Here is a 23142-nt window from a genome sequence, read left to right on the forward strand (position 1 = left end):
TAAACACTTTACTTGTTTCATTACTTTCCATCTCTTTGCTGAAATCCACTTCTACAAAGCAGACGATCCAGGGCCTTGTCACTAGCCACTGGCCCTCGTGGTCCAGCAGTTAGGATTCCGTGCTCTCAATGCCACGGCGCGCAGCTTCAATCTCTGGTCTGGGAACTGAGACGCTGCTTCAAACCACCACAGGCCGAGGCCACCCGAGATCACTTCCATCCTCTAGGAACTGGATGTGAGCTTGTCACTAACCCTGAGAACCCTGACGAGGGGAAAGTGACTACACGGCAAGGAGAGCGCCGGAGTTGAGTGTAAGGGATCAACAGAGACTTTGGGAGTCCGCTTTACCTCCGCAGTCCGTTTTCCAACCGCCAACTCCCCCGCCCCCCACAAGTAAAATGGCAATGAACACAGGGGTGAGCGAACAGCACAGAGCCAAACTTAGATGGTGCTCGCGGAAGGTGGCATGCATATTTTAGCGCCTAAGCCCAGGGAATTTAGCCTGGTCACGATAGGAAAAATCCACCTGAGATGCTCGCAACCGGAAGCCGGACCCTCCACAAGCCAACCGGAACTGCCTTCGCCGGGTGACCCTGAGCGCCGAGGGTGTGGACCTGGAAGCCGTCACGGAAGCGGCCGCAGAGGCTTCTGGGGAATCTTTCAAGCGAACAGGCAGAGGGAACAGAGATTTCATTCGGGAACCACTACCTGTTTATGCATGGGTATTTTATAAACAGAGACGGGTAGGCTGTCACTACATAGCCACTGTCGTGGTAAATTAACCGCGCGGTCCACAAGCGGCTCCTGGGACGGCCAGCGGGAAGGGAGTCCGCGAGGATTCTGGGAACTGTAGTTCTGGTGTAGTTGAGCGGCCGAGGGCGGGGTGAGCGGTCGGGTCCTCTTTGGAGAGCGAGGCCTGCCGGGCCCGTGGCCCCACGGTGTCCCTCCCCTGCTGCAGTAGGGTGGGGATAGGCCGGGCAGGGCCTAGGGTTGGGAGTTGGGGAGGAGTGCGGCTGCTGGGGGAGTGCGGCGGCCCAGGCCGGCGGGTTCGGGCGGTTTCGTGCTTGGAGGAGGGGGCGCGGCTCGAGGTGCGCGTTTGTGGCGGGGAAATGGGGTGACTCCTCTAGCTGCGAATCCCTGAATTGCGGGGCGTTACGCGGAACTTCACTCCTCGGCTGGGGCGAGAGACCTGGAACTCAAATTTCTTTCTTGGAAACGGGGTGGGTATATTCTGGGCCAAACAATTTACGAGTAGGGGGCAGCTCCAGTGCGCATCCCCGGCGTTTATTTGGGGTGTAGGGGTGTGTTCAGCCAGGGCCAAATAGACATCCCTTGTGATGGGGGCTGGGGGCGCGGCTTGGGCCATGTGTCCCTGGGTGTTGTTTGGCCTGGGAGCACTTACGTGCGTCCCGCATCCCTGAACGGTTGTGGGAACCCAGGACTGATCGTGAATGTCAAGTTTTGTTTTTGATGGGGCTGAATATGACCCAATGGTGATTGGGCGGAGGTGGGGTGGAGGAGAGAGCATCTCAGGCCCTGCTCTGCGTTGGCTTGTTGGCGGTGGGTGGAGGTGAGTTCGACGTGGGCAAAATATCCGTAAGGGGTGGTGGAGTGTCTTGGCTCTGGAGTTCCTTGGGTTTTTAGAAAATGGGGAGGTTTGGGGCCTGAGGCAGACATCCTACAGTGATGGTGCACTGCACCGCTGGGGCCTGCATCTAGGCAGTTTTTTGAGTGCAGGCAGGTCTGCTTCTCTGGGATCTCTTGTCCCACGGTTTGTCCTCATCCCGGGGCCCACTCTGCTTTATGACAAAGATCCCAGATTTGGTTGTAATGTAAGTGGCTTGTTTGGCTAATTCTCCCTCTCTTAGAATGCTTTTCCCTCATGTGTTGGGGTTCAGACCTCTAGTTTGGGACTTACCCAGATTAGGTAGTGTGGGGACCTCTGAGGGCTGCTGGCCAACTGTCCAAATCACTTCTGGGATCTGGTGAAACCCAGGTATCAGGACTTTAATTTTGGGGTAAGGTCAAATTTTAAACCCACGCAGTAGAATAGTACAGTAAACTCACATGGACGTATCACCAGATTCAACATTCATTAATTCACAGACAATCCTGTTTCATATACATCTCCTCAACTTGTCTTTGGATATGCTTTGAGAACTGTCACACCCGGTAGGGGTTGACCATCACTGACATTACAACTCATCCAACGGGCTAAGGCCATGGCACTCCACAGCTAGAGATCAAATCTAGGCACTTTCTAGCTCTGTCACTTCAGTTTATTAGAAGACCTAACTCCGGGCCTTTGGGAGACAAAAGTTGTACAGTGCCTGGAATTGTCTGTGGTGTATAGTAAGAGTTTAGTAAGTGTTAATTATTATTAGTAACAAAGGATGATTTTCCTATTTAATAGCATATCAGGACAGGCTGTATTTTGATGCCCACATATGACTGTGTCCCCAGGAAGCTGTCTACATTCTTCTTTGACAGATCTGAGGCTGTTTTTGTTTTTTAAAGAAGAGGAGCACCCCTTATTTTAAGCTTGGGGATTTTTAGCTTGGTATCTGGGGGCCAAGAGACAGTCCTGAAGCTCACACTGCCTGTTTCATCCTCAGGTTCACCTTCTCACATCCCTGCCTGCCCAGAGAGGACTGTATAGAGAACAAGAGGACTTCTTGCAGGTGGATACCACTCACCTTCCATGTTTCTGCAGTGTCTTCTGTTCTCCAGACCTTGGGCAAATTTCCTTTGCTCATCCTGACGTTTTGTGCCCTGCAGTGTTCCATTTGAGGCTCAGAGGACCTGCTTGTTTCTGTAGGATACCAGGGCTGATTTAAGGGCAAAGGCCTTTAACAGGGAATATTACCCCAGACAAGTGCTCTCATTCAGGTTACCACCGTCCTTGCCCTAGCAACATTTCATCCTGGCTGCTGGATTCCCAAGACTGTGTCAGCTGTTGTAAAATAAAAAATGATGGTAACTACCACTTATTGGGAGTTGTTCTGTGCCAGGCACTGGGCTTTACAATCTCTGTAATATTTTATTCCCTCAGCACTGACTTATTTGAACAAACCTACGCTCACATATGATTCCTCTCTTTGTTACATGTGACGGATAAGAGTTGCACTGTTAATTTCTACAACACATCTTTGGAGCATGTAACTGCTGCCAGAGGGCTTTCTTCTAAGTTAAAACATAAGAACAAAATTACATAATTAATGCCTTTTTTTTTTGGTGGTTAACTTTTCACATAGAAACTACAAATCCATCGTCCAGCATCAACAATAATCAATTCATGTTCAAGGTTGTTTCATATACCACCCCTGCCTCCCACCTTTTTTTGCAGAATTATTTTAAAGCTAATTCTAGACATCATATCATTTCACTTATAAATGTTTCATTATGTGTCCTTAACTGAGAAGGACTTAAATTTACCCTTTTTAAAAAAACTGAGGTATAATTTATATACAACCAACTACAGAGATCTGAAGTATATGTTTCAATGGATTTTGACAGACATGTACTCCCGTGTAACCGTCACCTCCAACAACTGGAATTTGTGTTCTGTTTCAGAATTCTTTGCCTACACCAAAGTCATGATGGTATTCTCCTATGATTTTTTTTCCTAGAAGCTTAAAGTTTTAGCTTTTACATTTATGTTTATGATCCATTTTGATGTATTTTTTTTGTGTATGGTTTGAGGTTTTGAGGTTTGACATAGTACTTGTTTATAGCACCATTTGTTGAATCGACTCTCCTTTTACCATTGTATTGCTTTGGTGCCTTTGTTGAAAATCATTGACTGTGTAAGTGTGGGTTTATTTCTGGACAGTCTCTTCTGTTAATTTAATCAACATCACACTGTCTTGATAGCTTCAGCTTTATACTAAGTCTGTTGTTTTTATATTTTTAAAAAAATTTTTAAATTTATTTTTAGCTGCGTTGGGTCTGTGTTGCTGCGCACGGGCTTTCTGTAGTTTGCAGTGAGCAGGGACTACTATTTGTTGTGGCGTGCGGGCTTCTCATTGCAGTGGCTTCTCCTGTTGCGGAGCATGGGCTCTAGGCACATGGCCTTCAGTAGTTGTGGCGCATGGGCTCTAGGGTGCGTGGCCTTCAGTAGTTGTGGCACGTGGGCTCAGCAGTTGTGGCTTGTGGGCTCTAGAGCGCAGGCTCAGAAGTTGTGGTGCATGGGCTTAGTTGCTCCGGGGCATGTGGGATCTTCCCGGACCAGGGATCAAACCCCTGTCCTTGCATTGGCAGGTGGATTCTTAACTACTGCGCCACCAGGGAAGTCCCTATACTAAGTCTTGAAACCATTTATCATAAGTCTTCTTTTACAGGGTTATTCTAGCTATTCAAGGTCCTTTTCATTTCCAAATATTTTTTTGAATCAGCTAGATGTTTTCAACAAAAATAAGTCTTGTGGGATTTTGATTGGAATTGTGTTGAATCTGTAGATCAGTTTGGTTAGAACCGACGTCTCAAGAGCACTGAGTTTTCCAGCCCACAAACTAAGTATATCTCTCTATTTATTTAGGTCTTTAATTTCTCAAAGTAACATTTTGTAGTTCTCAGTGTAGAATGTTTGCACATCTCTTCAAATTCATTCCTATACATTTTATGTTCTTGAATTTTTGGAAATGTTTTTAAAATGTAACTCTCCAGTTGTTTCTGACTAGTATTTAAAAATACAATTGATGTTTGTATGTTGACCCCTCATGTCCAGCCACCTTGCTAAATTTAAATTAACTTACTACTTCTAGTTTTTCTTTTATTGAGGTATAGTTGATTTATAATATTATATAGGTTTCAGGTGTACAACATAGTTATCCACAATTTTTAAAAATTATACTCCATTACAGTTATTATAAAATATTGGCTATATTCCCTGGAGGGTATTATGCTTAGTAAAATAAGTCAGACAGAGAAAGACAAATACTGTGTGATCTTACTTATATGTGGAATTTTAAAAAGCTGAACTCAGGGAAGCAGAGAGTACAGTGGTGATTGCCAGGGGCTGCAGATAGGGGAAATGAGGAGATGTTGGGTACAAACTTTCTCTCTCTGACTTATTTCGTTAAGCATAGTACCCTCCAGGTCCATCCATGTTGTTGCAAATGGCAAAATTTCATTCTTTTTATGGCTGAGTAATATTCCATTGTAGTACATGTATACCACATCTTTATCTGTTCATCTGTTGATGGACATTTAGGTTGTTTCCATATCTTGGCTGTTGTAAATAATGCTTCTGTAAACATTGGGGTGCATGTATCTTTTCAAATTAGTGTCTTTGTTTTCTTTAGGTATATACCCGGAGTGGAATTGCTGGATCATATAATACTTCTATTTTTAGTGTTTTGAGGAACCTCCATGCTGTTTTCCACAGTGGGCGCACCAATTTACATTCCCATCAACTGTTCTCACCAACACTTGTTATTTGTGTTTTTTTTGATGATGGCCATTCTGATAGGTGTGAGGTGGTATCTCACTGTAGTTTTAATTTGCATTTCTCTGATGGTTAGTGATGTTGAGCATCTTTTCATGTGCCTGTTGGCCATCTTCATGTCCTCTTTGGAAAAATGTCTATTCACATCTTCTGCTCATTTTTTTTATATTTTATTTTATTTTATCTTCCAAAAAGTGGATATTTTTAATGTATTCGATTAGCAAAGATTAAAAAGTTAGATAATTCCTAGTGTTGGTAAAAAGTTGGAAAGCAGAATTGTATATTCATTGGTGGCAATGCTTCTTATCCAGTCCATGTTCTGTGTATACTGAAAATTTGAGGTCTCTAGGTGCCATACTGTGTATCAGTCTTCACTAAACATCTTCCCTTTTTTTAAAATTAATTTTTATCGGACTGTAGTTGCTTTACAATGTTGTATTAGTTTCTGCTGTACAGCAAAGTGAATCAGTTACACGTATACATATATCCACTCTTTTTCAGATTTCCTTCCCATCTGGGTCACCACAGAGCATTGAGTAGAGTTCCCTGTGCTATACAGCAGGTTCTCAAATTAGTGATCTATTTTATGCATAGTAGTCTATACATGTCAATCTCAATCTCCCAATTCAACCTACCTTCCCTTCCCCCGTTGGTAACCGTAAGTTTGTTCTCTACATCTTTGACTCTATTTCTGCTTTGCAAATAAGTTCATCTCTATCATTTTTCTACAGTCCACATATAAGTGATATTGTACGATATTTGTTTTTCTCTTTCTGACTTCACTCTGTATGACAGTCTCTCGGTCCATCCATGTCTCTGCAGATTTCTGCCCTTTTTTCTTTTTTTTAATTAATTAATTAATTTTTGGCTACGTTGGGTCTTCGTTGCTGTGTGTGGGCTTTTTCTAGTTGTGGAGAGTGGGGCCTACTCTTCGTTGCGGTGTGTGGGCTTCTCATTGTGGTGGCTTCTCTTTTTGCAGAGCACGGGCTCTAGGTGCACGGGCTTCAATAGTTGTGGCATGCAGTCTCGGTAGTTGTGGCTCGCGGGCTTAGTTGCTACCTGGCATGGGGGATCTTCCCAGACCAGGGCTTGAACCCGCGTCCATTGCATTGCCAGGCAGACTCTTAACAAATGCGTCACCGGGGAAGTCCCCCCATTTTTTAATTGAGTTGTTTTTTTGATATTGAGTTGTATGAGCTGCGATTTTTTGATATTGAGTTGTATGAGCTGCTACAACTTCTAGTTTTTATTTGGACTTTTGGATTCTAGGATACAGTCATGACTGCAAACAAAGATAGGTTTATTTCCCATAGATAATCATTTTTATTATTTTTCTATATATACCTCCAGTATTTAAAAAAATTTTTTTTGAAGTCCAGTTGATTTACAATGTTGTGTTAATTTCTGCTGTACAGTAAAGTGATTCAGTTATACGTATATCTGTTCTTTTTCATATTCTTTTCCATTATGGTTTATCACAGGATTTTGAATATAGTTCCCATGCTATACAGTAGGACCTTGTTGTTTATCCAGCAGTATTTTTTATGAAAAGACAATCAAAGATTAAACACACATATTAAACCCTGCTCCCCACCCCCCACCTTTCCTAAAGGGGTCCTTGTTAAACTGAACCTTTTAATTGATATGTAATAAAATATACCCACCACTTCCTTACTGGCTTTTGGATTTTATGTGTGTTTTTTTTTGGCCATGCCCTGTGGCTTGCGGGATCTTAGTTCCCCCATCAGGGATTGAACGTGCACCCGCTGCTGTGGAAGTGTGGAGTCTTAACCACTGGACTGTCAGGGAAGTACCTCCTTGTTTTTTTTTTTTTCTTTTAGAGTAGGTTTACCTTTCCTCTGTTCTCAGAACATGAGAGATGGTGGAATAATGCGGTGCTTACAAGTGGCACTGTCACTTTCAGTCACATTTCCTTGTCCAGGGCAAGTCATGAGACCAAGCCTGACGTCAGGGGCAGAGAATTACACAGAGAAACAAATAATTGGGAATGTTGATGATATCTACCACAAAGGGCCTACAGGCTAGAAAGGAATGAGGTAAAAAAAAAAGCAAGGAACCTTGTGGACTGAGACTCTATGTGTATTGTGTGAGAGGACAGGATCCCTGCTGAAGAGGCACAGGCATAGGGCCCACAATAAGGGTCCCAGCAATGTCAAATTGCTTCTCTGTCCCACAGGTCCCGGCTGCATGGCAACAAGTTGGGCTTTTATAAGTAAGTTTTGGAGGAATCACACCAGGCAGCAGAAATTGATCTTGAGATGAAATCATTTCTACCAGGCCTCCTGGCAGAATTTCAAGGCGAACACGGGGCTGACTCTGGGGCCATGATGTTGCCTGATCCTTCTGCCTGGAGAGAGCAGGACTGGGAGGAGATGTTGCCTTTGGAGAACAGGGAAGTTGCGGAAACTGTGAAGACACCGACTCAGAATCACAAGGCAAAAGGTGAGTGCTGTTGAGGGTCCAGAGAGGTGAAGAGGGGGAGCAGGGCTCCAGGTTTATGCGAATGCCTTGTGATCACAGGCAAGTGGCGACTTCCTCTTCACAAGTCACGGAGGAGCTGCTCTGGGAGCACCATGGGAGCCCCAGTTTCTCATAGCTTCTTTTTCCTTCTCTAGGTTTGCCTTCTCACAAGACTGACTGGCTTCAAGAAAAGGAGGGAAAAGTCCAAAATACTGGTGAGTTGGGGTTACATTTATTTAAAGTCTCTCAAAATTGCTCTTAAGGACATGTGGCAAGTAGCGAAACATTTATTCAAGAAAATCTACTAAATCAGCAAGAGTCTGTGGCATTTGTCCCACAACCTGCTCCCTCCTGGTCACCCTTCAGCTCAGTGTAATGGAAGCTGTACTCCAAATGGGTACAGCTAAGAAGATGGGACTTTCTTCCCCCAGTTCACAGTCTTTTTCCCTGGGAGGGGCAAGCTACCAGCAATTCTTATTCCCCCCAGCTCAGTGTGGCAGGCAAGTATGGCCAAGAAGTCTGGCATTTTCTATCTCTATTTGTATGATGACCCTATTTGTATGATGGAAGCTCTGTCTCAGGCACAGGTGGTCAAGAATCAGGAGGGACCTTATTGCCTTTTCCCCATCTTGCTCATAGGGCAGACAGAGATCCTGTGCTAGGAGAAGCATGCTGAGAAGAAAAGGAGCTGCCACCCCTGCCCAGTGCCCCACTGTTAGAGCAGGAGTGTCACACTGAGCGAAGTGGTCTGCCAGTCCTGTGCCACCTCTGAGTAGTGGTGCAGAGGTCCTGCCCTGGTGGGAGGCAGGCCATAGGAACAGAGAGCTCTACAGCGCTCCCTAAGGGGACTGGCTTTGTGTGGAACTGAGCAGGGAAGTTGAAGTCTTAGGGTGTTGTTGAAAACAGTGGAGATTTTGGTGGTGAGCAATTAAGAGGAAACTGAGAAGCCTGTGATAGCAACAAGGGAAATGGCAGATCACCTGGAAGTTTAACAGAGAAAGCAGGGAAAGAAATTGCTGAGAGGAGCTCTCCTACGGGTCGGAGTAAGTCTCAAATACTGGCCTCAAAATTACCCCTGCAAAAGGATCTGACTTTAATTGGATCAGACTATGGAGCCATTTATACTCCAGGACATTGTTGAAAACAGTAGAGCAATCAGCAGCCAATAGTGGAGGCTAACAGTCGGGTGTGATACCAATAGAGGCAGACCTGCTGGAAGCTTAACGGGGAAGTCAAGGAGAGACACAAAGAGAGCCCTCTGTCAGGAGGGGGAAGGTCTGGGTGACTGTGTGTTTGCTCAAGGCTGCACCCTCTGAGGAGCCACTGCTTCAGGGAAATAACCTTCATCGAACTAATCCAGACAGGTCTCAAAACAAATGAACAAGCAGACAGCCACAATCTAGGAAGATGGCAGGGTTGGTATCCAGAGTTGCTACAATATTTTACCTAAAATGTCCAATATTCAAAGAAAAATTATATGGATAAGGGGAGGGAGAAGGAGGGAAAGGGAAAGAAAGAATATATGAATTTAAGAATGAGAGAAAGCCTAAATAAATTTTCCGGTCTGTAAAATGAAAACAACTTTTCAGTTCTGTGAGTTAAATTATAATCTCACTGGATTGTAAATTCATCTTCCCCTATTGGTTATGAGTTGTTCATTCATTGATACACTATAGACACAAAGTTATACTCCTAGAGAATGTCCAGTGGGGTTGGGGCTAGGAAGCAAAGTAAGCTAAATGCCCTGCTTTCATTCCAGGAAGCTTATTGAAGTCTAGGCAGAACTTGGAGATATTGTGGGTTTGGTTCCAGACCACCATGGTACAGTGAATATCACAGTAAAGTGAGACACGTGAAATTTTTGGTTTCTCAGTGAATATAAAAGTTATGTTTACACTATACTGTAGTCTATTATGTGTTCAATAGCATTATGTGTGAAAAAACAATATACATACCTTAATTAAAAAATACTTTATTGGACCCTGGAGGTCCAGTGGTTAAGACTTCGCCTTCCATTGCAGGGGGTACAGGTTCGATCCCTGGTCAAGGAGCTAAGATCCCACATGCCTCACAGCCAAAAAACCAAAAACATAAAACAGAAGCATTATTGTAACAAATTCAATAAAGACTTTAAAAATGGTCCACATCCAAAAAATCTTTAAAAAACACTTTATTGCTAAAAAATGCTAACCATCCTCTGAGCCTTCAGCAAGTTGCAGTAGTAACATCAAAGATCATTCATCACAGATCACTGTAACAAATATAATAATAATAAAAACATTTGAAATGTGAGAATTACCAAAATCTGACACAGAGACACGTGGTGAGCAAATGCTGTTGGAAAAATGGCGCCAATAGACTTGTTTGACTTGGGGTTGCCACGAACCTTCAATGGTAGAAAACTTGATGTCTATGAAGGGCAATAAAGCAAAGTGCAGTAAAATGAGGTACACCTGTACTGCTCTACGTGATGAGTGAAGCATTGAGGGCTTTATTTTAAAAAGGTTAAAATACCAGGCAAAGACAGATTTTGCAGATCCCATTTAGTATAACCCGAACTCTTCAAAAATGCTTATTCCGGGCTCCATCTGTTCACTCCTGCTTTTCTCTGTGGTTGACGTTTTCTTTCATTTTCTCCTCTAAATCGTCTCTATTCCCTAATGCCCAGCACAAGCCTTGTGTACATGATGCTTTTTTTCTTCTCCAGTGCATGCCCTACTCTTCATCTCAGAATTCCTCCATTCCTCAGGGTCATTGAGCACTGCTTTAGGTTTTCAAATTGATTCACAAATCATTTCTCCAAAGAAATCAAAAGCGTCCGAGGGCCAAGAATGAGTTTTATGCATCAGTTATGTGCTCCTCAGATTTTAACACAAAGCCGTAGTAATAATGCCCAGAAGAACTTGATACAGAGAACCATGTACTCTGAAAAGAATTAGATCAACTTCTTGCATATCCAGACTCTCCGGGGCCACCAGCTATGTTCCTCATAGTGGGAGGACTGATGGGGACTTGCTGTATGTCCCTTAATTTATTGCTTGTTTATAGGTACCAGTTACATTCAGGGATGTGGCTGTGGTCTTCACAGAGGCAGAATGGAAGAGACTGAGCTCTGAGCAGAGGGACCTATACAGAGAAGTGTTGCTGGAGAATTATAGGAATCTGCTCTCATTGGTGAGGCAGTGTTCTTTCCTTCATTAATTCAGTGGAGATTTACTGACCACCTCCCATATGGCAGAAAATGTTCTAGACACTTAGAACATGTTAGTGAATGAAGTGGTAATCTCTGCCCATGGGGAATTACTTTCTACTGTAGGGAGACAGCTAACAAAAAACTTCATATTCAGGGACATTATTATTATTTAAAAATTTTTGCATATGTTTAATTTTCTTTTTTATTGAGGTATAGTTGATTTACAATATTACATAAGTTTCAGGTGTACAACGTAGTGATTCACAATTTTTAAAGGGTATACTCCATTTTTGTTATTACATATATAGGGATATTATAATATGGTATGTTAGAAGGTGATAAGCACTACGTAGTAAAAAATAATAATAAAATAGAACCGGATAAAGGAGTATTAAGTGTGAGAGTGTGGCTGGCTGAATTTTGAAACTGGGTATTTGAAATCACCAAGAAGGTAACATTTGACCAAAGGGAGTTAGAACTCTAGGTATCTAGGATAAGAGCATTTCAGGTGGAGGGCCTCATCGGTGCTAAGGCCCTAAGGAATTGGGGTGCCTGCTGGGTATAAGGAACTACAGTGGAGGCACAGTATGCAAGGGGAGAGCAGTGAGAAATGCCTTCTAAGACAGAAGTTAACATTAAATATCAAAGTTTGTATGGCTTTTGAGTTTCATAAGCCATATTTTTTTCATTTATTTAAAAACTGACATCGATTCTTTAAATCTAGGTTGATAAATACTTTTGATTGTGACATTTCTCTGGATCAGGGGTTGGCCAACTTTTTCTGTAAAGGGCCAGAAAGTAACTATTTTAGGTTTTGTGGGTGATATGGTTTCTGTAACCACTCTCAACTCTGCCCTTGTAGGGCTAAAGTAGCCATAGACAACAGGTAAATAAATGAGTATAGCTGTGTTCTAGTAAGACTTTTGTGGACACTGAATTTTGGATTTCATGTAATTTTAATGTATCATGAAGTATTATTGTTCTTTTGATTTTTTTCCAACTCTTTAAAAATTTAAAAGTCATTCTTAGCTTGTAGACTGTGCAGAAATAGAGGGCCAGATTTAGCTTGTGGGCCATAGTTTTCCCACCCCTTGTTCTAAATCAGTGCTGTCCAGTAGAAATATAATGTGAGCCATGTGGGTAATTTTAAATTTCCTAGTAACCACATTTAAAAAAGTAGAAGTAAATGGATGAAATTAATTTTAATAATATCTTATTTAACCCAATATATCAAAATATTTTCATGTCAACATATAATCAATATAAAAATTAATTAGATATTTTACTCTTTATTTTTGTACTAAGTGTTCAAAATCTGGTTGTTATTTTATACTTAGAACACATTTTCGCTCAGACCAGCCACATTTGAAGTGCTCAGGAAGCATACAGCTGGTGGCTACCATATTGGATAGCGTGGTTCTAGATATTCCTGTAGTTCTAGATAAATCAGGTAGAGAAAAATCACATTTTTGGAGACACAAACTAGTTTTAGGCAGGAGTTTCTTCAGGTGTTTCCTTAAATGGCATAGCTATTTCCCTGATATGGATTAATCAGGTTTACTTTTTTCATTTTCATCTTCTTTGACATGTTTTGATCTGATTTCATCTCGTTTGAGCTCCATCTAATTAAGTGTGGATTCATCTGTTTCAGTCTGGTTCTGTGTGTTTTGATTTGGCCTTAGCTAGTCAGTCTAACTAGATTTTGTTTTTATTTTTCTCTTGTCATATTATCTTCCTTCTCTGTGTTAATATGTTTAACGGGTTCCAAGGAAAATATCAAAATGACCTTGTTCAGATTAGTCTTGATATTGAATGCCTGGATCCCACTTGCATTTCTTGAAGTTGTGTCCTTTGTCTTGCTCAGCACCACAATATCCTGCAGTTCTCCTGCCTCTTACGTCTCTTGTGGGCTTTTCTCTTACTTTTTTCTTTTCTTTGGACTGTAAGGGTCCATAGGACTAGTGTCACATTCTCTTTTTTTCTATGTCAGTATTCACACCCTTGAACAGTTTGTGAACTTCACCGATTTTACCCATCACCTATTATAATGAATCCATTTTCTTTGTCACTGTCTCACCTGTGCTTTATCTTCATATTTCTATTTGGTTACAAGACAGCACAAGTTTATTCTCAAACTTATTTGAGATAATTGAGATAAATTGAGATCATACTATTTTTCCTCCTAAACCAGTCTCTCTTTCTCTAGTTCTTCACATGTTCATGTTATGATGTCTCTTCTTCAAAGGTACTCCCTGAAATAATCTTTAAAGCTTTCATAGGGGAAATATTTCAGTTAGTTTAGGCTAGGTAATGCTGTGATAACAAACAACCCCAAACTTTGCAAATGTTCATTTCTTACTTAATATTTACTGTCTACAGTTCAGGTATACAGCTCTATTGGTTCAGCTCTACTGGCTCTGGGATCTAGGCAAAAGGAACAGCCTCTATCTGGGTCATGGGATTCTTAAGGAAGAGGGAAAACAGCAATGATAGAACCATACTGTGCCTCTTAAAACTTGTTTGGAAGAAGCACTAACTTTTCACTAACCTTTGTTGGCCAAAGCAAATCCCATAGCCACGTCTGATGTCACTATAATGGGATTAGTTTGGGCACAAGGTACCAGAATCCTGAAATCATGGAGCATGTCTTTCTGTCCACTGCTGAATCCACAATACTTTAGTAGAGAACCTAGTACTTAGAAATTTTTAGTATTTGTTTGTGGGTGGACAACTGGAAATTCAGATTTATTTCATATACAGTCTCTTTAACCACTGTTTCATATACTGTTTCCTACATTTGAAAGCCTTCAGACCTAGTGACTTTTTTTGTATATCAGTCTTCTATTTTGTAATAGAAAAGACATGAAAGAGGTTTCCACATAGGTCATAGAGACTGTTACCTCCAAGTAGAACAGAGTTGTGGACAGTCTATATCAATGTGATATAGACTTAGATGATTTAGTCAGAGGAAAAGTCTAAGGGTAGTTGAGGCTACTTGCAGAGCAAAAAGGTTCCTAGTCTGACTGACATATAGAAGATGCTTTTGTTATGGATTTTCTGGATTGCAATAGAAAATGGAATGTGTAGAAGTGGAATGTAAAGGAATTATTGGTGGGAAACAAATTGTGTTGTATGTATATTGTCAATTACAGTTGTGGCAGTAAGACACTTTCTGTCCTAAGACAAGGCAGAACGGCCCAGCAGCCCTACTTAGGGCTTCTCTAACTGAAAACCTTCTCTCTCCAGCAGAACCAAAGCCAGAGATCTACCCCTGTTCTTCCTGCCTTCTGGCCTTTTTCTGTCAGCGGTTCCTCAGCTAACACACGCTGCAGATCTTCCCGGGTGTGTGTGTAGAAAATCACTTCCACCTGGGGGATTCTGGCCTGGGGCATCGGGGGCAGCAGTATTCTGCTCACAGCTGCTGGAGTAAAAACACAGAAGGCCAAGAGAAAGAAGGTGACTCCAGACTCTGGTGCTCGAGGACAGAGGAGAGACGGCCCTTACGTGCATTGCCCAGCCCACCCTGAGAACAGTCAGCAAGTCCTGGAGAAGGCAGCGCAGTGGTAGAAATAGAGCCCAGCGCAGCCCAAAGGGTAAACCCTTTGCAAGCAGACAAAGAAATGAAGGAATTAGAAACCTCAAGCTCTGGAGCAGTCAGCTGTCAAGAACGTGAACTAGACTGTAGCCCCAAATCAAACTGCATTACAAACCAGACCATCCTCTTAGGGGAGAAGCCCTGTGTCTGCAGGGAGTGTGGGCGAGGCTTTAAAGATAAGTCGAACCTCATCAGACACCATTGGACACACTCAATGGAGAAGGCTTATGTGTATAGTGAGTGTGGCCGAAGTTTCAGCCAGGTGTCAACCCTTGTTAATTACCGGAGGACACACACAGTGAAGAAGCCTTACATGTGCAAGGAGTGTGGGCGGGGCTTTAGCCAGAAATCACTCCTCCTTGTGCACCAGAGGACACACTCAGGGGAGAAGTATTATGTTTGCAGGGAGTGTGGGCGAGGCTTTAGCAACAAGTCAAGTCTCATAAGACACCAGAGGACACACTGAGAGGAGAAGTCTTGTGTATGCAGGGGTCCTGGGCAGGACTTTAGCAATTAGTCGAACCTCTTCTTACGCCAGAGAGACATGCGGGGAGTAGTCTGTATGTGTGTGTGGGGTGTGAGTGAAGCTTCAGAGATGTGTTGACCCTCATCAGGCAGTGAGGCACATTCAGGGCAGGAGCCTTATGCGTGCAGAGTGTGGGTAGCTGTCAACCCTCAGTGCTCAAAGAGGACGCACTTAGGTGGGAAGTATTGTGTGTGTAGGGACTGTGGGGAAGCTTTAGCAATAAGTCAGCATTTATGGAACATCCAGTGGCCGACTCAGGAGAAGCGTCATGTGTTCAGGGAGTGCTGACAGGCATTGGGAAAAGAACCGACAGGAGGGCTCCAGATGGCTCACTCAGGGAGGAGCTGTGTGTTTGCAGGGAGTGTGGGCAAGGCTCTTGTGATCAGTCAGCTTTCTTCACACACTGTAGGGAGAATCCTTATATGGGGATACTGTGGGGCTGCTCCAGCCAACTGCTGCTGATAGCTGCAGAGATGAATTCCTCACTAGAATTGCTCTCAGCCACAGGGAGCTGCACTTCCCAAGGGATGCCTCCTGGCCAACGACTGATTGATACGGGGAGACAACCCTAGCCGGACTCTGCTGGGACAACTCCACAGGGTCATCCCAGATCCCAGGGTCCCCATGAAACTGAATGATCTCAAACACATTGCAGGTCAGCTTCTTCCTCTGCCCAGTCCTGTCCTCATTCCCCGATAAGCCACTCAATTCTCTGCCTCATTGTCTCTCCAGGGAATCCACCTTAAGATAGCATAAGCACACAAGGAGTGTGGACGAGGCTTTGGCTAAAAGTCGCTCCTCAACAAACCCCAGAGTATACAGAATAGAAGCTCTGTGTGTGCGGGGAGAATGGGTAAGGACACCTCAGGATGCATCAGAGAACAGCTTTTGAGGGAGAAGCTTTACAAGGCAGGGAGGGAGACTGGGAAGATTTAGCAGTAAGTTACACCTGGTGCAGCCGAGGACACTCAGGGAGTCCTATGTGGGTGGGGTTGTGGGCGGAGCCTTATTCTGACACCCCTCCTCACAGATCACTACCTCACTCACCTCCTGGGGGGGTTTCAGAAGTCTTGACCCCCACCCGTCCCCATACTCTTTTTGAGAGTGAAGATGGCAGTAACAATAAACATGTTTTTTCCACTCTTTGTAATCAGATGGAATAAAAAAGTAGAAGGCTTTATTTAAGTAAGAATAATCAATTTGTTTTACTTTCAAACACCAATTTTTCCCCATGTTTTCATGTCTTTCTGTTCTCATAAATTGTTCAATAAGCTCAGGCTATGTACCTTAGTCACTCATCTGTCTGGAAAGGAATTAAATTTCACAACCTGGATTTCTGCATGAATTCAACCCTTGAGAAAAAATAAGTCCCAATCAACCTAGTAGATTTATTGGAGGATCTGATTCGTTGCATGGGGAGGAAGATGTAGGTTCTGGAGACATGCCCACTGAAGCAAGGGAATTTCCCGGGTCTCTGGGGGCTGGGTTGCCTCTTCTGACTGATCACTCCCTTTGGCTTCTGTGAAAGCTCCCTTCCCTGACTTCTTTCTCTTCCTTCTAGTCTCTATTCAGGTCTCTGCTGTATCCTTCTCTACCACTGAAGCATTGTTTTTCCTTCCAGATTCCAGAGTCAGGTCCTTTAACCACGCCCAAACTGTTTTCCAGTCATGAATCATTGTTTTGGGTCTCTTAGCTACTTTGGTATCAGATCATAAGTCTAAAGACCCCTGGGGAATTCCCTGGTGGTCCAGTGGTTAGGACTCTGTGTTTTCACTGCTGAGGGCTGGGGTTCAATTCCTGGGCCCTAATCCTGCAAGCCACGTGGGGCAGCCAAAAAAAACAAAACAAAAAAACCCCTAAACACAGCTCCAATGCCACGTCCCCTCATCCCTCCAATCCTAGGGTCTAGTCCTGCTAATGACACCCACATCATCCCTCCACTAACTGGTCCAAGATAACCTGGTCATACCCCTGCCCTTGTTTTTCAGCCCAAGGACCTGGCCTTTAATCACACCCTTTCCTAGTCTTCCTCCCTCAGAGCCCAAATTGCCCAGATTTTTGACAACTCTGCATGCCCTGGCTCTGACTTCTATGTCCTAAGCCAGAACTCTTTACTGGAGAGGGTTGGCCTCAGCTCTAGCAAATTTGTTTGTTCAGTTGGAGTTTGCCAGATCCACAAAATGGATATCAGGCTTTGAAAATCAGAAAAAGCACAGGCTGATTTTGTTGCACTATCAAAGAGGGGGGCAGTAAAAGAGAGCCCAAAGGCCATGAAGTCAGCTTTCCAGTGGGTCCTGAGTCAGCTCTGGTTGAGAGGATGTGAGTGCCAGGAGCGTGGGTCCCCACCCTTTGCCACATTTCCCGTCATGTTTCTTTGCTGGAACTGCCCCTATAACATCAACAATTTGCTTTGGGTCAGAACTGGAAGCCACAGAAGGAAAAGTGTTTATGGGTATGCAGTCTCTAGGGTCTGAAGAGGGATAGGCCCTCTATGTTCCAGATGACCCCAAGACCCCTCCCTGTGTCCTGCCATTGGGAGAGAAACATGTGAACAAACCAGCACCTTCCTTTGGGAAGGAAAGGTGGGAGGAAAGAAAATGATGCAGATTCTTTTTAACTGAAGTCCCTTATAACCTGTAGTGACCTCAGACGTGTTCCAGGGGAAGGACTGTCAGTCCTAGCCCAGCAAAGGGAGAGGGGTATGGGGTTATCTTTCCAAGCCTGGAAAGGGGCTTCCCCAGACTGCTGCTACTCTGTCCTTTATCTCTAGGAAGGGCCACTGGAACCAGCTCCTGTATTCCATCCCAGCAGGAAGCAGAACCGGGGTGTGTGAGGTGAGCTCTCCCTCCAAAGAAAGGAAGGTACACATCCCCACTCCCTAGGATTTTCCTTTCTGCCCCCAGGGAGGAGCTCAGACGTACAATAAGAGCTTATTTCCGACAGGAGGTCAGTGGCCTCAAACTCAGAGGCCTGCAGTGTCCAGGCAGGTCCTATACTAATGAGGGGGTCAAGCCTCAATTGGGTGGGGGTGCTTTGGGAAACTGGGGAACTCAAACTCAAGTTGCTTCCTACATCCTTCCTGGTCTCCTCACTTGACCCCACTCTAGAAAGCCTTGAGCACCTCGTTTGGGCCTTTTCATTTAATGATCCAAATGTCCTGCCCCTTTTTGAGCCATGACCTTGACTTCAGAACCCTCCAGCATTCTTCCCCGTGTTCAGTTTTAGAACTGTCTTTTTCATGTTGAGTTTTGCTTAGTTTTCTGAAAAACATGGCAGTAGATTATGAAAAATGAACATCAGTTTTGATATGGGAACATCTGACCCAATAACACAATGGTGTGGAAACTCCGTAATCTGACAAAAGAACGTGTAAAAATGCGATGATTTGGCGGCACCTTGTGTGATGAATCCATGTGAGGGCCACCTGTGGGTCACAGAGAGGATCTGGGTTGGGGGGACTTTAAAGATGGCTGGCAATCTGACAGCCCCTGGCTCTGAAATTAGGTACAGTGGGTTAGATTTAAAGTGACCTAATTTATACACACAAGCTCTAATCTGACTTTTAAATATCTGTACATATATTTCTCATATATTCAAAGTAAGCATGTATAAATTTTTTATCAATTTTTTTCTAAAAGAAAACAGATAGTAAAGGATTCTTGGCAAAACATGAGATTTTCTCATTGCATAATCTTTCTCCTAGTGGAAATACCATGTTATCCTTTATTTCCTCCTAATTAAGCACGACATATATAAAGGATAAAAATCCATATTCTTATATAAAGATTATTTTTATCTAGCTCTGTACCCTATTCATTAATTTTAACTTCATTATCATTTTGGAGAATAGCCAAAAACTCAACTGCCATTTTTTTTTAAAAAAATTTTAATTATTATTATTTTTTAAATAAATTTATTTTATTTATTTATTTTTGGCTGCGTTAGGTCTTTGTTGCACAGGCTTTCTCTAGTTGTGGCGAGTGGAGGCTACTCTTCGTTGCGGTGCACGGGCTTCTCACTGCAGTGGCTTCTCTTGTGGAGCATGGGTTCTAGGCGCACGAGCTTCAGTAGTTGTGGCTCGCAGGCTCTAGAACGCAGGCTCAGTAGTTGTGGCATACGGGCTTAGTTGCTCCACAGCATGTGGGATCTTTCCAGACCAGGGCTCGAACCCGTGTCCCCTGCATTGGCAGGCGGATTCTTAACCACTGCGCCATCAGGGAATCCCCTCAACTGCCCTTCAAAGAGAAGTTTAGGACAGGTTGAAATATGACATTCTAGAATCCTAAAAAAAATGAAACCAGATTTCTAGAGTTCCAGCCATCAGTGCTCTAAAAAGGATAAAAGCATTCCTTCTCTGTCTGAGTGTTGAGGCAACAGCTGAGGATTGGAAGATCTCACAAAGCCAGATTACACACAGGGACAGGCTTGTCTGCTTCTAATGTAGACCACAGTGTGGGGCCCAGCTTACCTTGCTTACTAGGTTCTAAGGCAGAGCTGGTTTTACAGAATCCTTGCTGCTACTAGTCATCAGTTCCCCTTTTCCCTACTTCCTACTTCTTCTGGGAACTAGAAAGCTATTTTTTTGTCTGGTGGGGGGCAGAGAGCTTAATTTTATGAAGTTTAATGCTACTTATCATAGTTTTTGTCTGAGCTGCCTCTCTTTTGTGTATTATAATAACCTTGGGTAAAAGCGGCAGGACCCCGACCTTCCCCTAGGTCTAATAAACACTGCCACTAACAGAGGCTTCCTTGTCTTTTGATAGAGGGGTTCAACTTGTAAAAATCTTAGAGTAAGTAAATTTTGCAATATTGGAGGTGTGCCTAATAAAATTGTGAAAACATTTGAGATCAGATTTTCTGCTTAATATATTGGTACAGGAATTATTTGGGTGTTGAAGACCTGGAAGAGATGATGTGGGGAATCTGAGAGAAAACTTAAGAGAAAGGTATGATGAATAGCACTGAGACCAGGGTAAATCTGGGAGGTCAGAAGTGTTGCACTTGTCCAGGCAAAATTTACAGGACAACTATGGTAATAGTTTTGTGGACTGAAAGAGAAGATAGGCTTTGTAGGGTTTGTCTTCAAAGCACTTGGTGATCACCTGGATGTAGAATTTAAAAGCACCCCCGCAAACACAGCTTTCCAACAGTAGAAACATTTGCAAAAGATAAAAAGTGCTCATCACTCCAAGAATCGAAGCAGAAAGCCAACGTCTTATCTATGTTTATCATGAGAGTAGTTCCTTCTTTAGAGGCTACCATCGTTTCCCTCTGAGGCCTGCATTCTGCTGACCTGTATGGTAGAATATGTTTGGGTGTATGTGGAGTGGTGTCACTTAATCAATATATTGTCTTAGCTCCAAATTCACCTTTTGTTGCCTGATCTGTGAAAATGGATCTGGGCCCTTTATATATTTTTCCTTTGTCAGCTGTCATGAGGTACATCAGTAGTGGGCTGTTCTGGAACAACATTGCTGGAGGAAGGGGTCCTCTCTCCTGGTGTAGGTGGCTCTTCCACCAGGCTCCTGGAGAGTACCCTTTTCCCCTGCTTCTCGGCCAGTGCACTTTTGTCTCATGCTAAATGCCTGCAGGGACACAGCTTTCTCAACCGATTGGCCACCCTGTGTTTTCTCCAGCTCTCCACCCAGGTGATGGTGGCTCAGGAGCCCCAACAGCACAGGCCTGTGCTCCAGCCCAGATTGCTGCTCCTGTACCTTCTCTTCAGCACCATGGGGACACACCCTGGGGCCACCTTGGACCTTCATCCTGTGCAGAGGCTCAGAGCCTCCCAAGCCTGATTGTTGCTCCCCAGACCCTCTCCTTAGCTCCACATGCATGTGCACCAGGGTTCCAGCAGCCACCCATAGCTGCCCCAGCCTAAGCTGTGCACCTAAGTGCACTAGGCTTTTGCAGCTTTTCAGCCTCCATTTCTAGCAGCACCTATAGCAGTACCTTGACCTCTTTTGCTCACCCACCCATCAGTCTTGGCTGACTTGGCCCCAGAGGTTTGTTTGCTGCGGCCCTTCAGACACAGATACTGTATGGTCCAGGCTTTGTGTCAACATCAACACCCTGACTGTCTGTGCATGTTGGGCTCCCTTTGTGTACCTGCCAACCAGCCTTGGCTTGCCTGTGCTCCACAGGGATATTCCTACTTGCCTGGCGACTGCAGACCAGCTCTGGCCTGTGCAAAGTTCTGGCCCTTCCTACCAACTTCTCCACCATCCAGTGGGCTGAAACCACACCTTCTCTAGCGAGGGCTGAACCCAAACCTTGCGGAGGGAAACAACCTTCTAGGTTTATCCTTCTTTAGGTACTCTCCCTTAGCTGAGGGTTTTCTTTTAATATTTACAGTTACTTTTCTATCATTGCAAAGTAATTCTTCCTGCTAAATTTCCCATTTAAGTTACTGTGTGGTTTCTGTCTCCTCACTGGACTCACGTTGATACAGATGTGAATGTGTACAGTTTTTATATGAGGGCAAAGACGCAAACTTCTGACTGCAGTTATTCAGTGAACCCAGAGATAAACCAAAGAAATAATGCACGTCAAAATTACTATTAATACTAGCTGGGGCAATGGCCCTGAACCCAGACACAAACTTAATGGTCTAAACCAGGGGATGGCAAAATGCAGCCTGAAGGCCAAATCTGGCCTGCCACCTGTTTTTTTAAGGCCTGCAAGCTAAGAATGCTTCTTACATTTTAAATCATTGGAAAGAATCAAAAGAAGAATAATATTTTGTGACACATATTTGTGTTCATAAATAAAGTTTTATCATAGCACAGCCACACATTGTTACATATTGTCTATAGCTGCTTTCATACTACAATGGTTGGGTTGAGTAATTGCATTAGAGACCATATGGCCCAAAACCCTAAAATACTATCTGACTCCTAACAGAAAATGTTTGCAAATCCCTGATCTAGACTGAAACTTGGGAATACTTTACCAAACAAAGGCCAAATGAATAGCTTGTTTAACCCCCAGCTCTGGAATTCATGGCCCCCTTTTCCTGATCTGTGGAAATTGACAAGCTGATTCTAAAATTAATATGGAATTTTCAAGGGATGCAGAATGCCAAAACAATCCTGAAAAAGAAAAACAAATTAGGAGGACTCACATTTTCTGATTTCAAAACTTACTACAAAGCAATGGTACTGACATAAGGAAAGACATATAGATCAAAGGAATAGAATTGAGAGATAAGAAATAAAATCATGTGTCTGTGGTCCACTGATTTCCTCAAGGTGCCAAGACCATTCAGTGGGGGAAAGAATAGTCTTTTCAACAAATGGTGCTGGGACAACTGTACATCTTCTTGCCAAAGAATAAAGTTTGGCTCTTGCCTTATGTCATGTACAAAAAATAACTGAAAATGTATCAAAGATCTAAATGTAAGAATGAAAACTGTCGAACTATTATGAGAAAACATAGGGTTAAATCTTACCAAATCTTGGATTTGGTAAAAGATTGTTAGATATGGCACCAAAAGCCTGAGCAACGAAAGAAAAAAGATAAATTGGACTTCATCAAAATTAAAAACTATTGTGCAGGACACTGTAAAGTGAAAAGACAACTCACAGAATGAGAGCAAATATTTATAAATCATATATCTGATAAGGGACTTATATCTAGAATACATAAAGAACTCTCACAACTCAATAATAAAAGACAATGCAAGGATGATACACAGATGGCCAATAAGTACATGAAAAGATGCTGGACATCATTAGTCATCAGGGTAATAATGCAAATCAAAACTTTGAGATAGATACCACTTCACACACACTAGGATAGCTTGAATCTGAAAGTCACATAGTAACAAACATTGGTGAAGACATGGAGAAATCAGAACTCGCATACACTGCTGGTGGGAATGTAAAATGGTGCAGCCCCTT

At 43.3% G+C, this 23142-nt stretch overlaps 1 protein-coding gene across 2 annotated transcripts; it reads left to right on the forward strand.

Annotated features, from left to right (window-relative positions):
* Positions 1–752: 752 nt before the first annotated feature.
* On the forward strand, positions 753–15688 carry ZNF343 (zinc finger protein 343). 2 transcript variants are annotated; one of them, XM_082671068.1, is made up of 5 exons: positions 753–1220; positions 2616–2681; positions 7644–7909; positions 8083–8142; positions 14367–15688. In XM_082671068.1, exons 3-5 carry the CDS (start codon positions 7726–7728, stop codon positions 14438–14440), a joined length of 318 nt encoding a protein of 105 aa, XP_082527194.1. In that variant the 5' UTR covers positions 753–1220; positions 2616–2681; positions 7644–7725; the 3' UTR covers positions 14441–15688. The 2 variants fall into 2 exon arrangements, with proteins under 2 accessions (XP_082527194.1, XP_082527195.1); XM_082671069.1 differs by having other exon boundaries at positions 14370–15688.
* The last annotated feature ends 7454 nt before the right edge of the window (positions 15689–23142 follow it).

This window comes from Grampus griseus, assembly GCF_964374135.1.
Source record: "Grampus griseus genome assembly, chromosome: 14".
Lineage (NCBI taxonomy): Eukaryota > Metazoa > Chordata > Mammalia > Artiodactyla > Delphinidae > Grampus > Grampus griseus.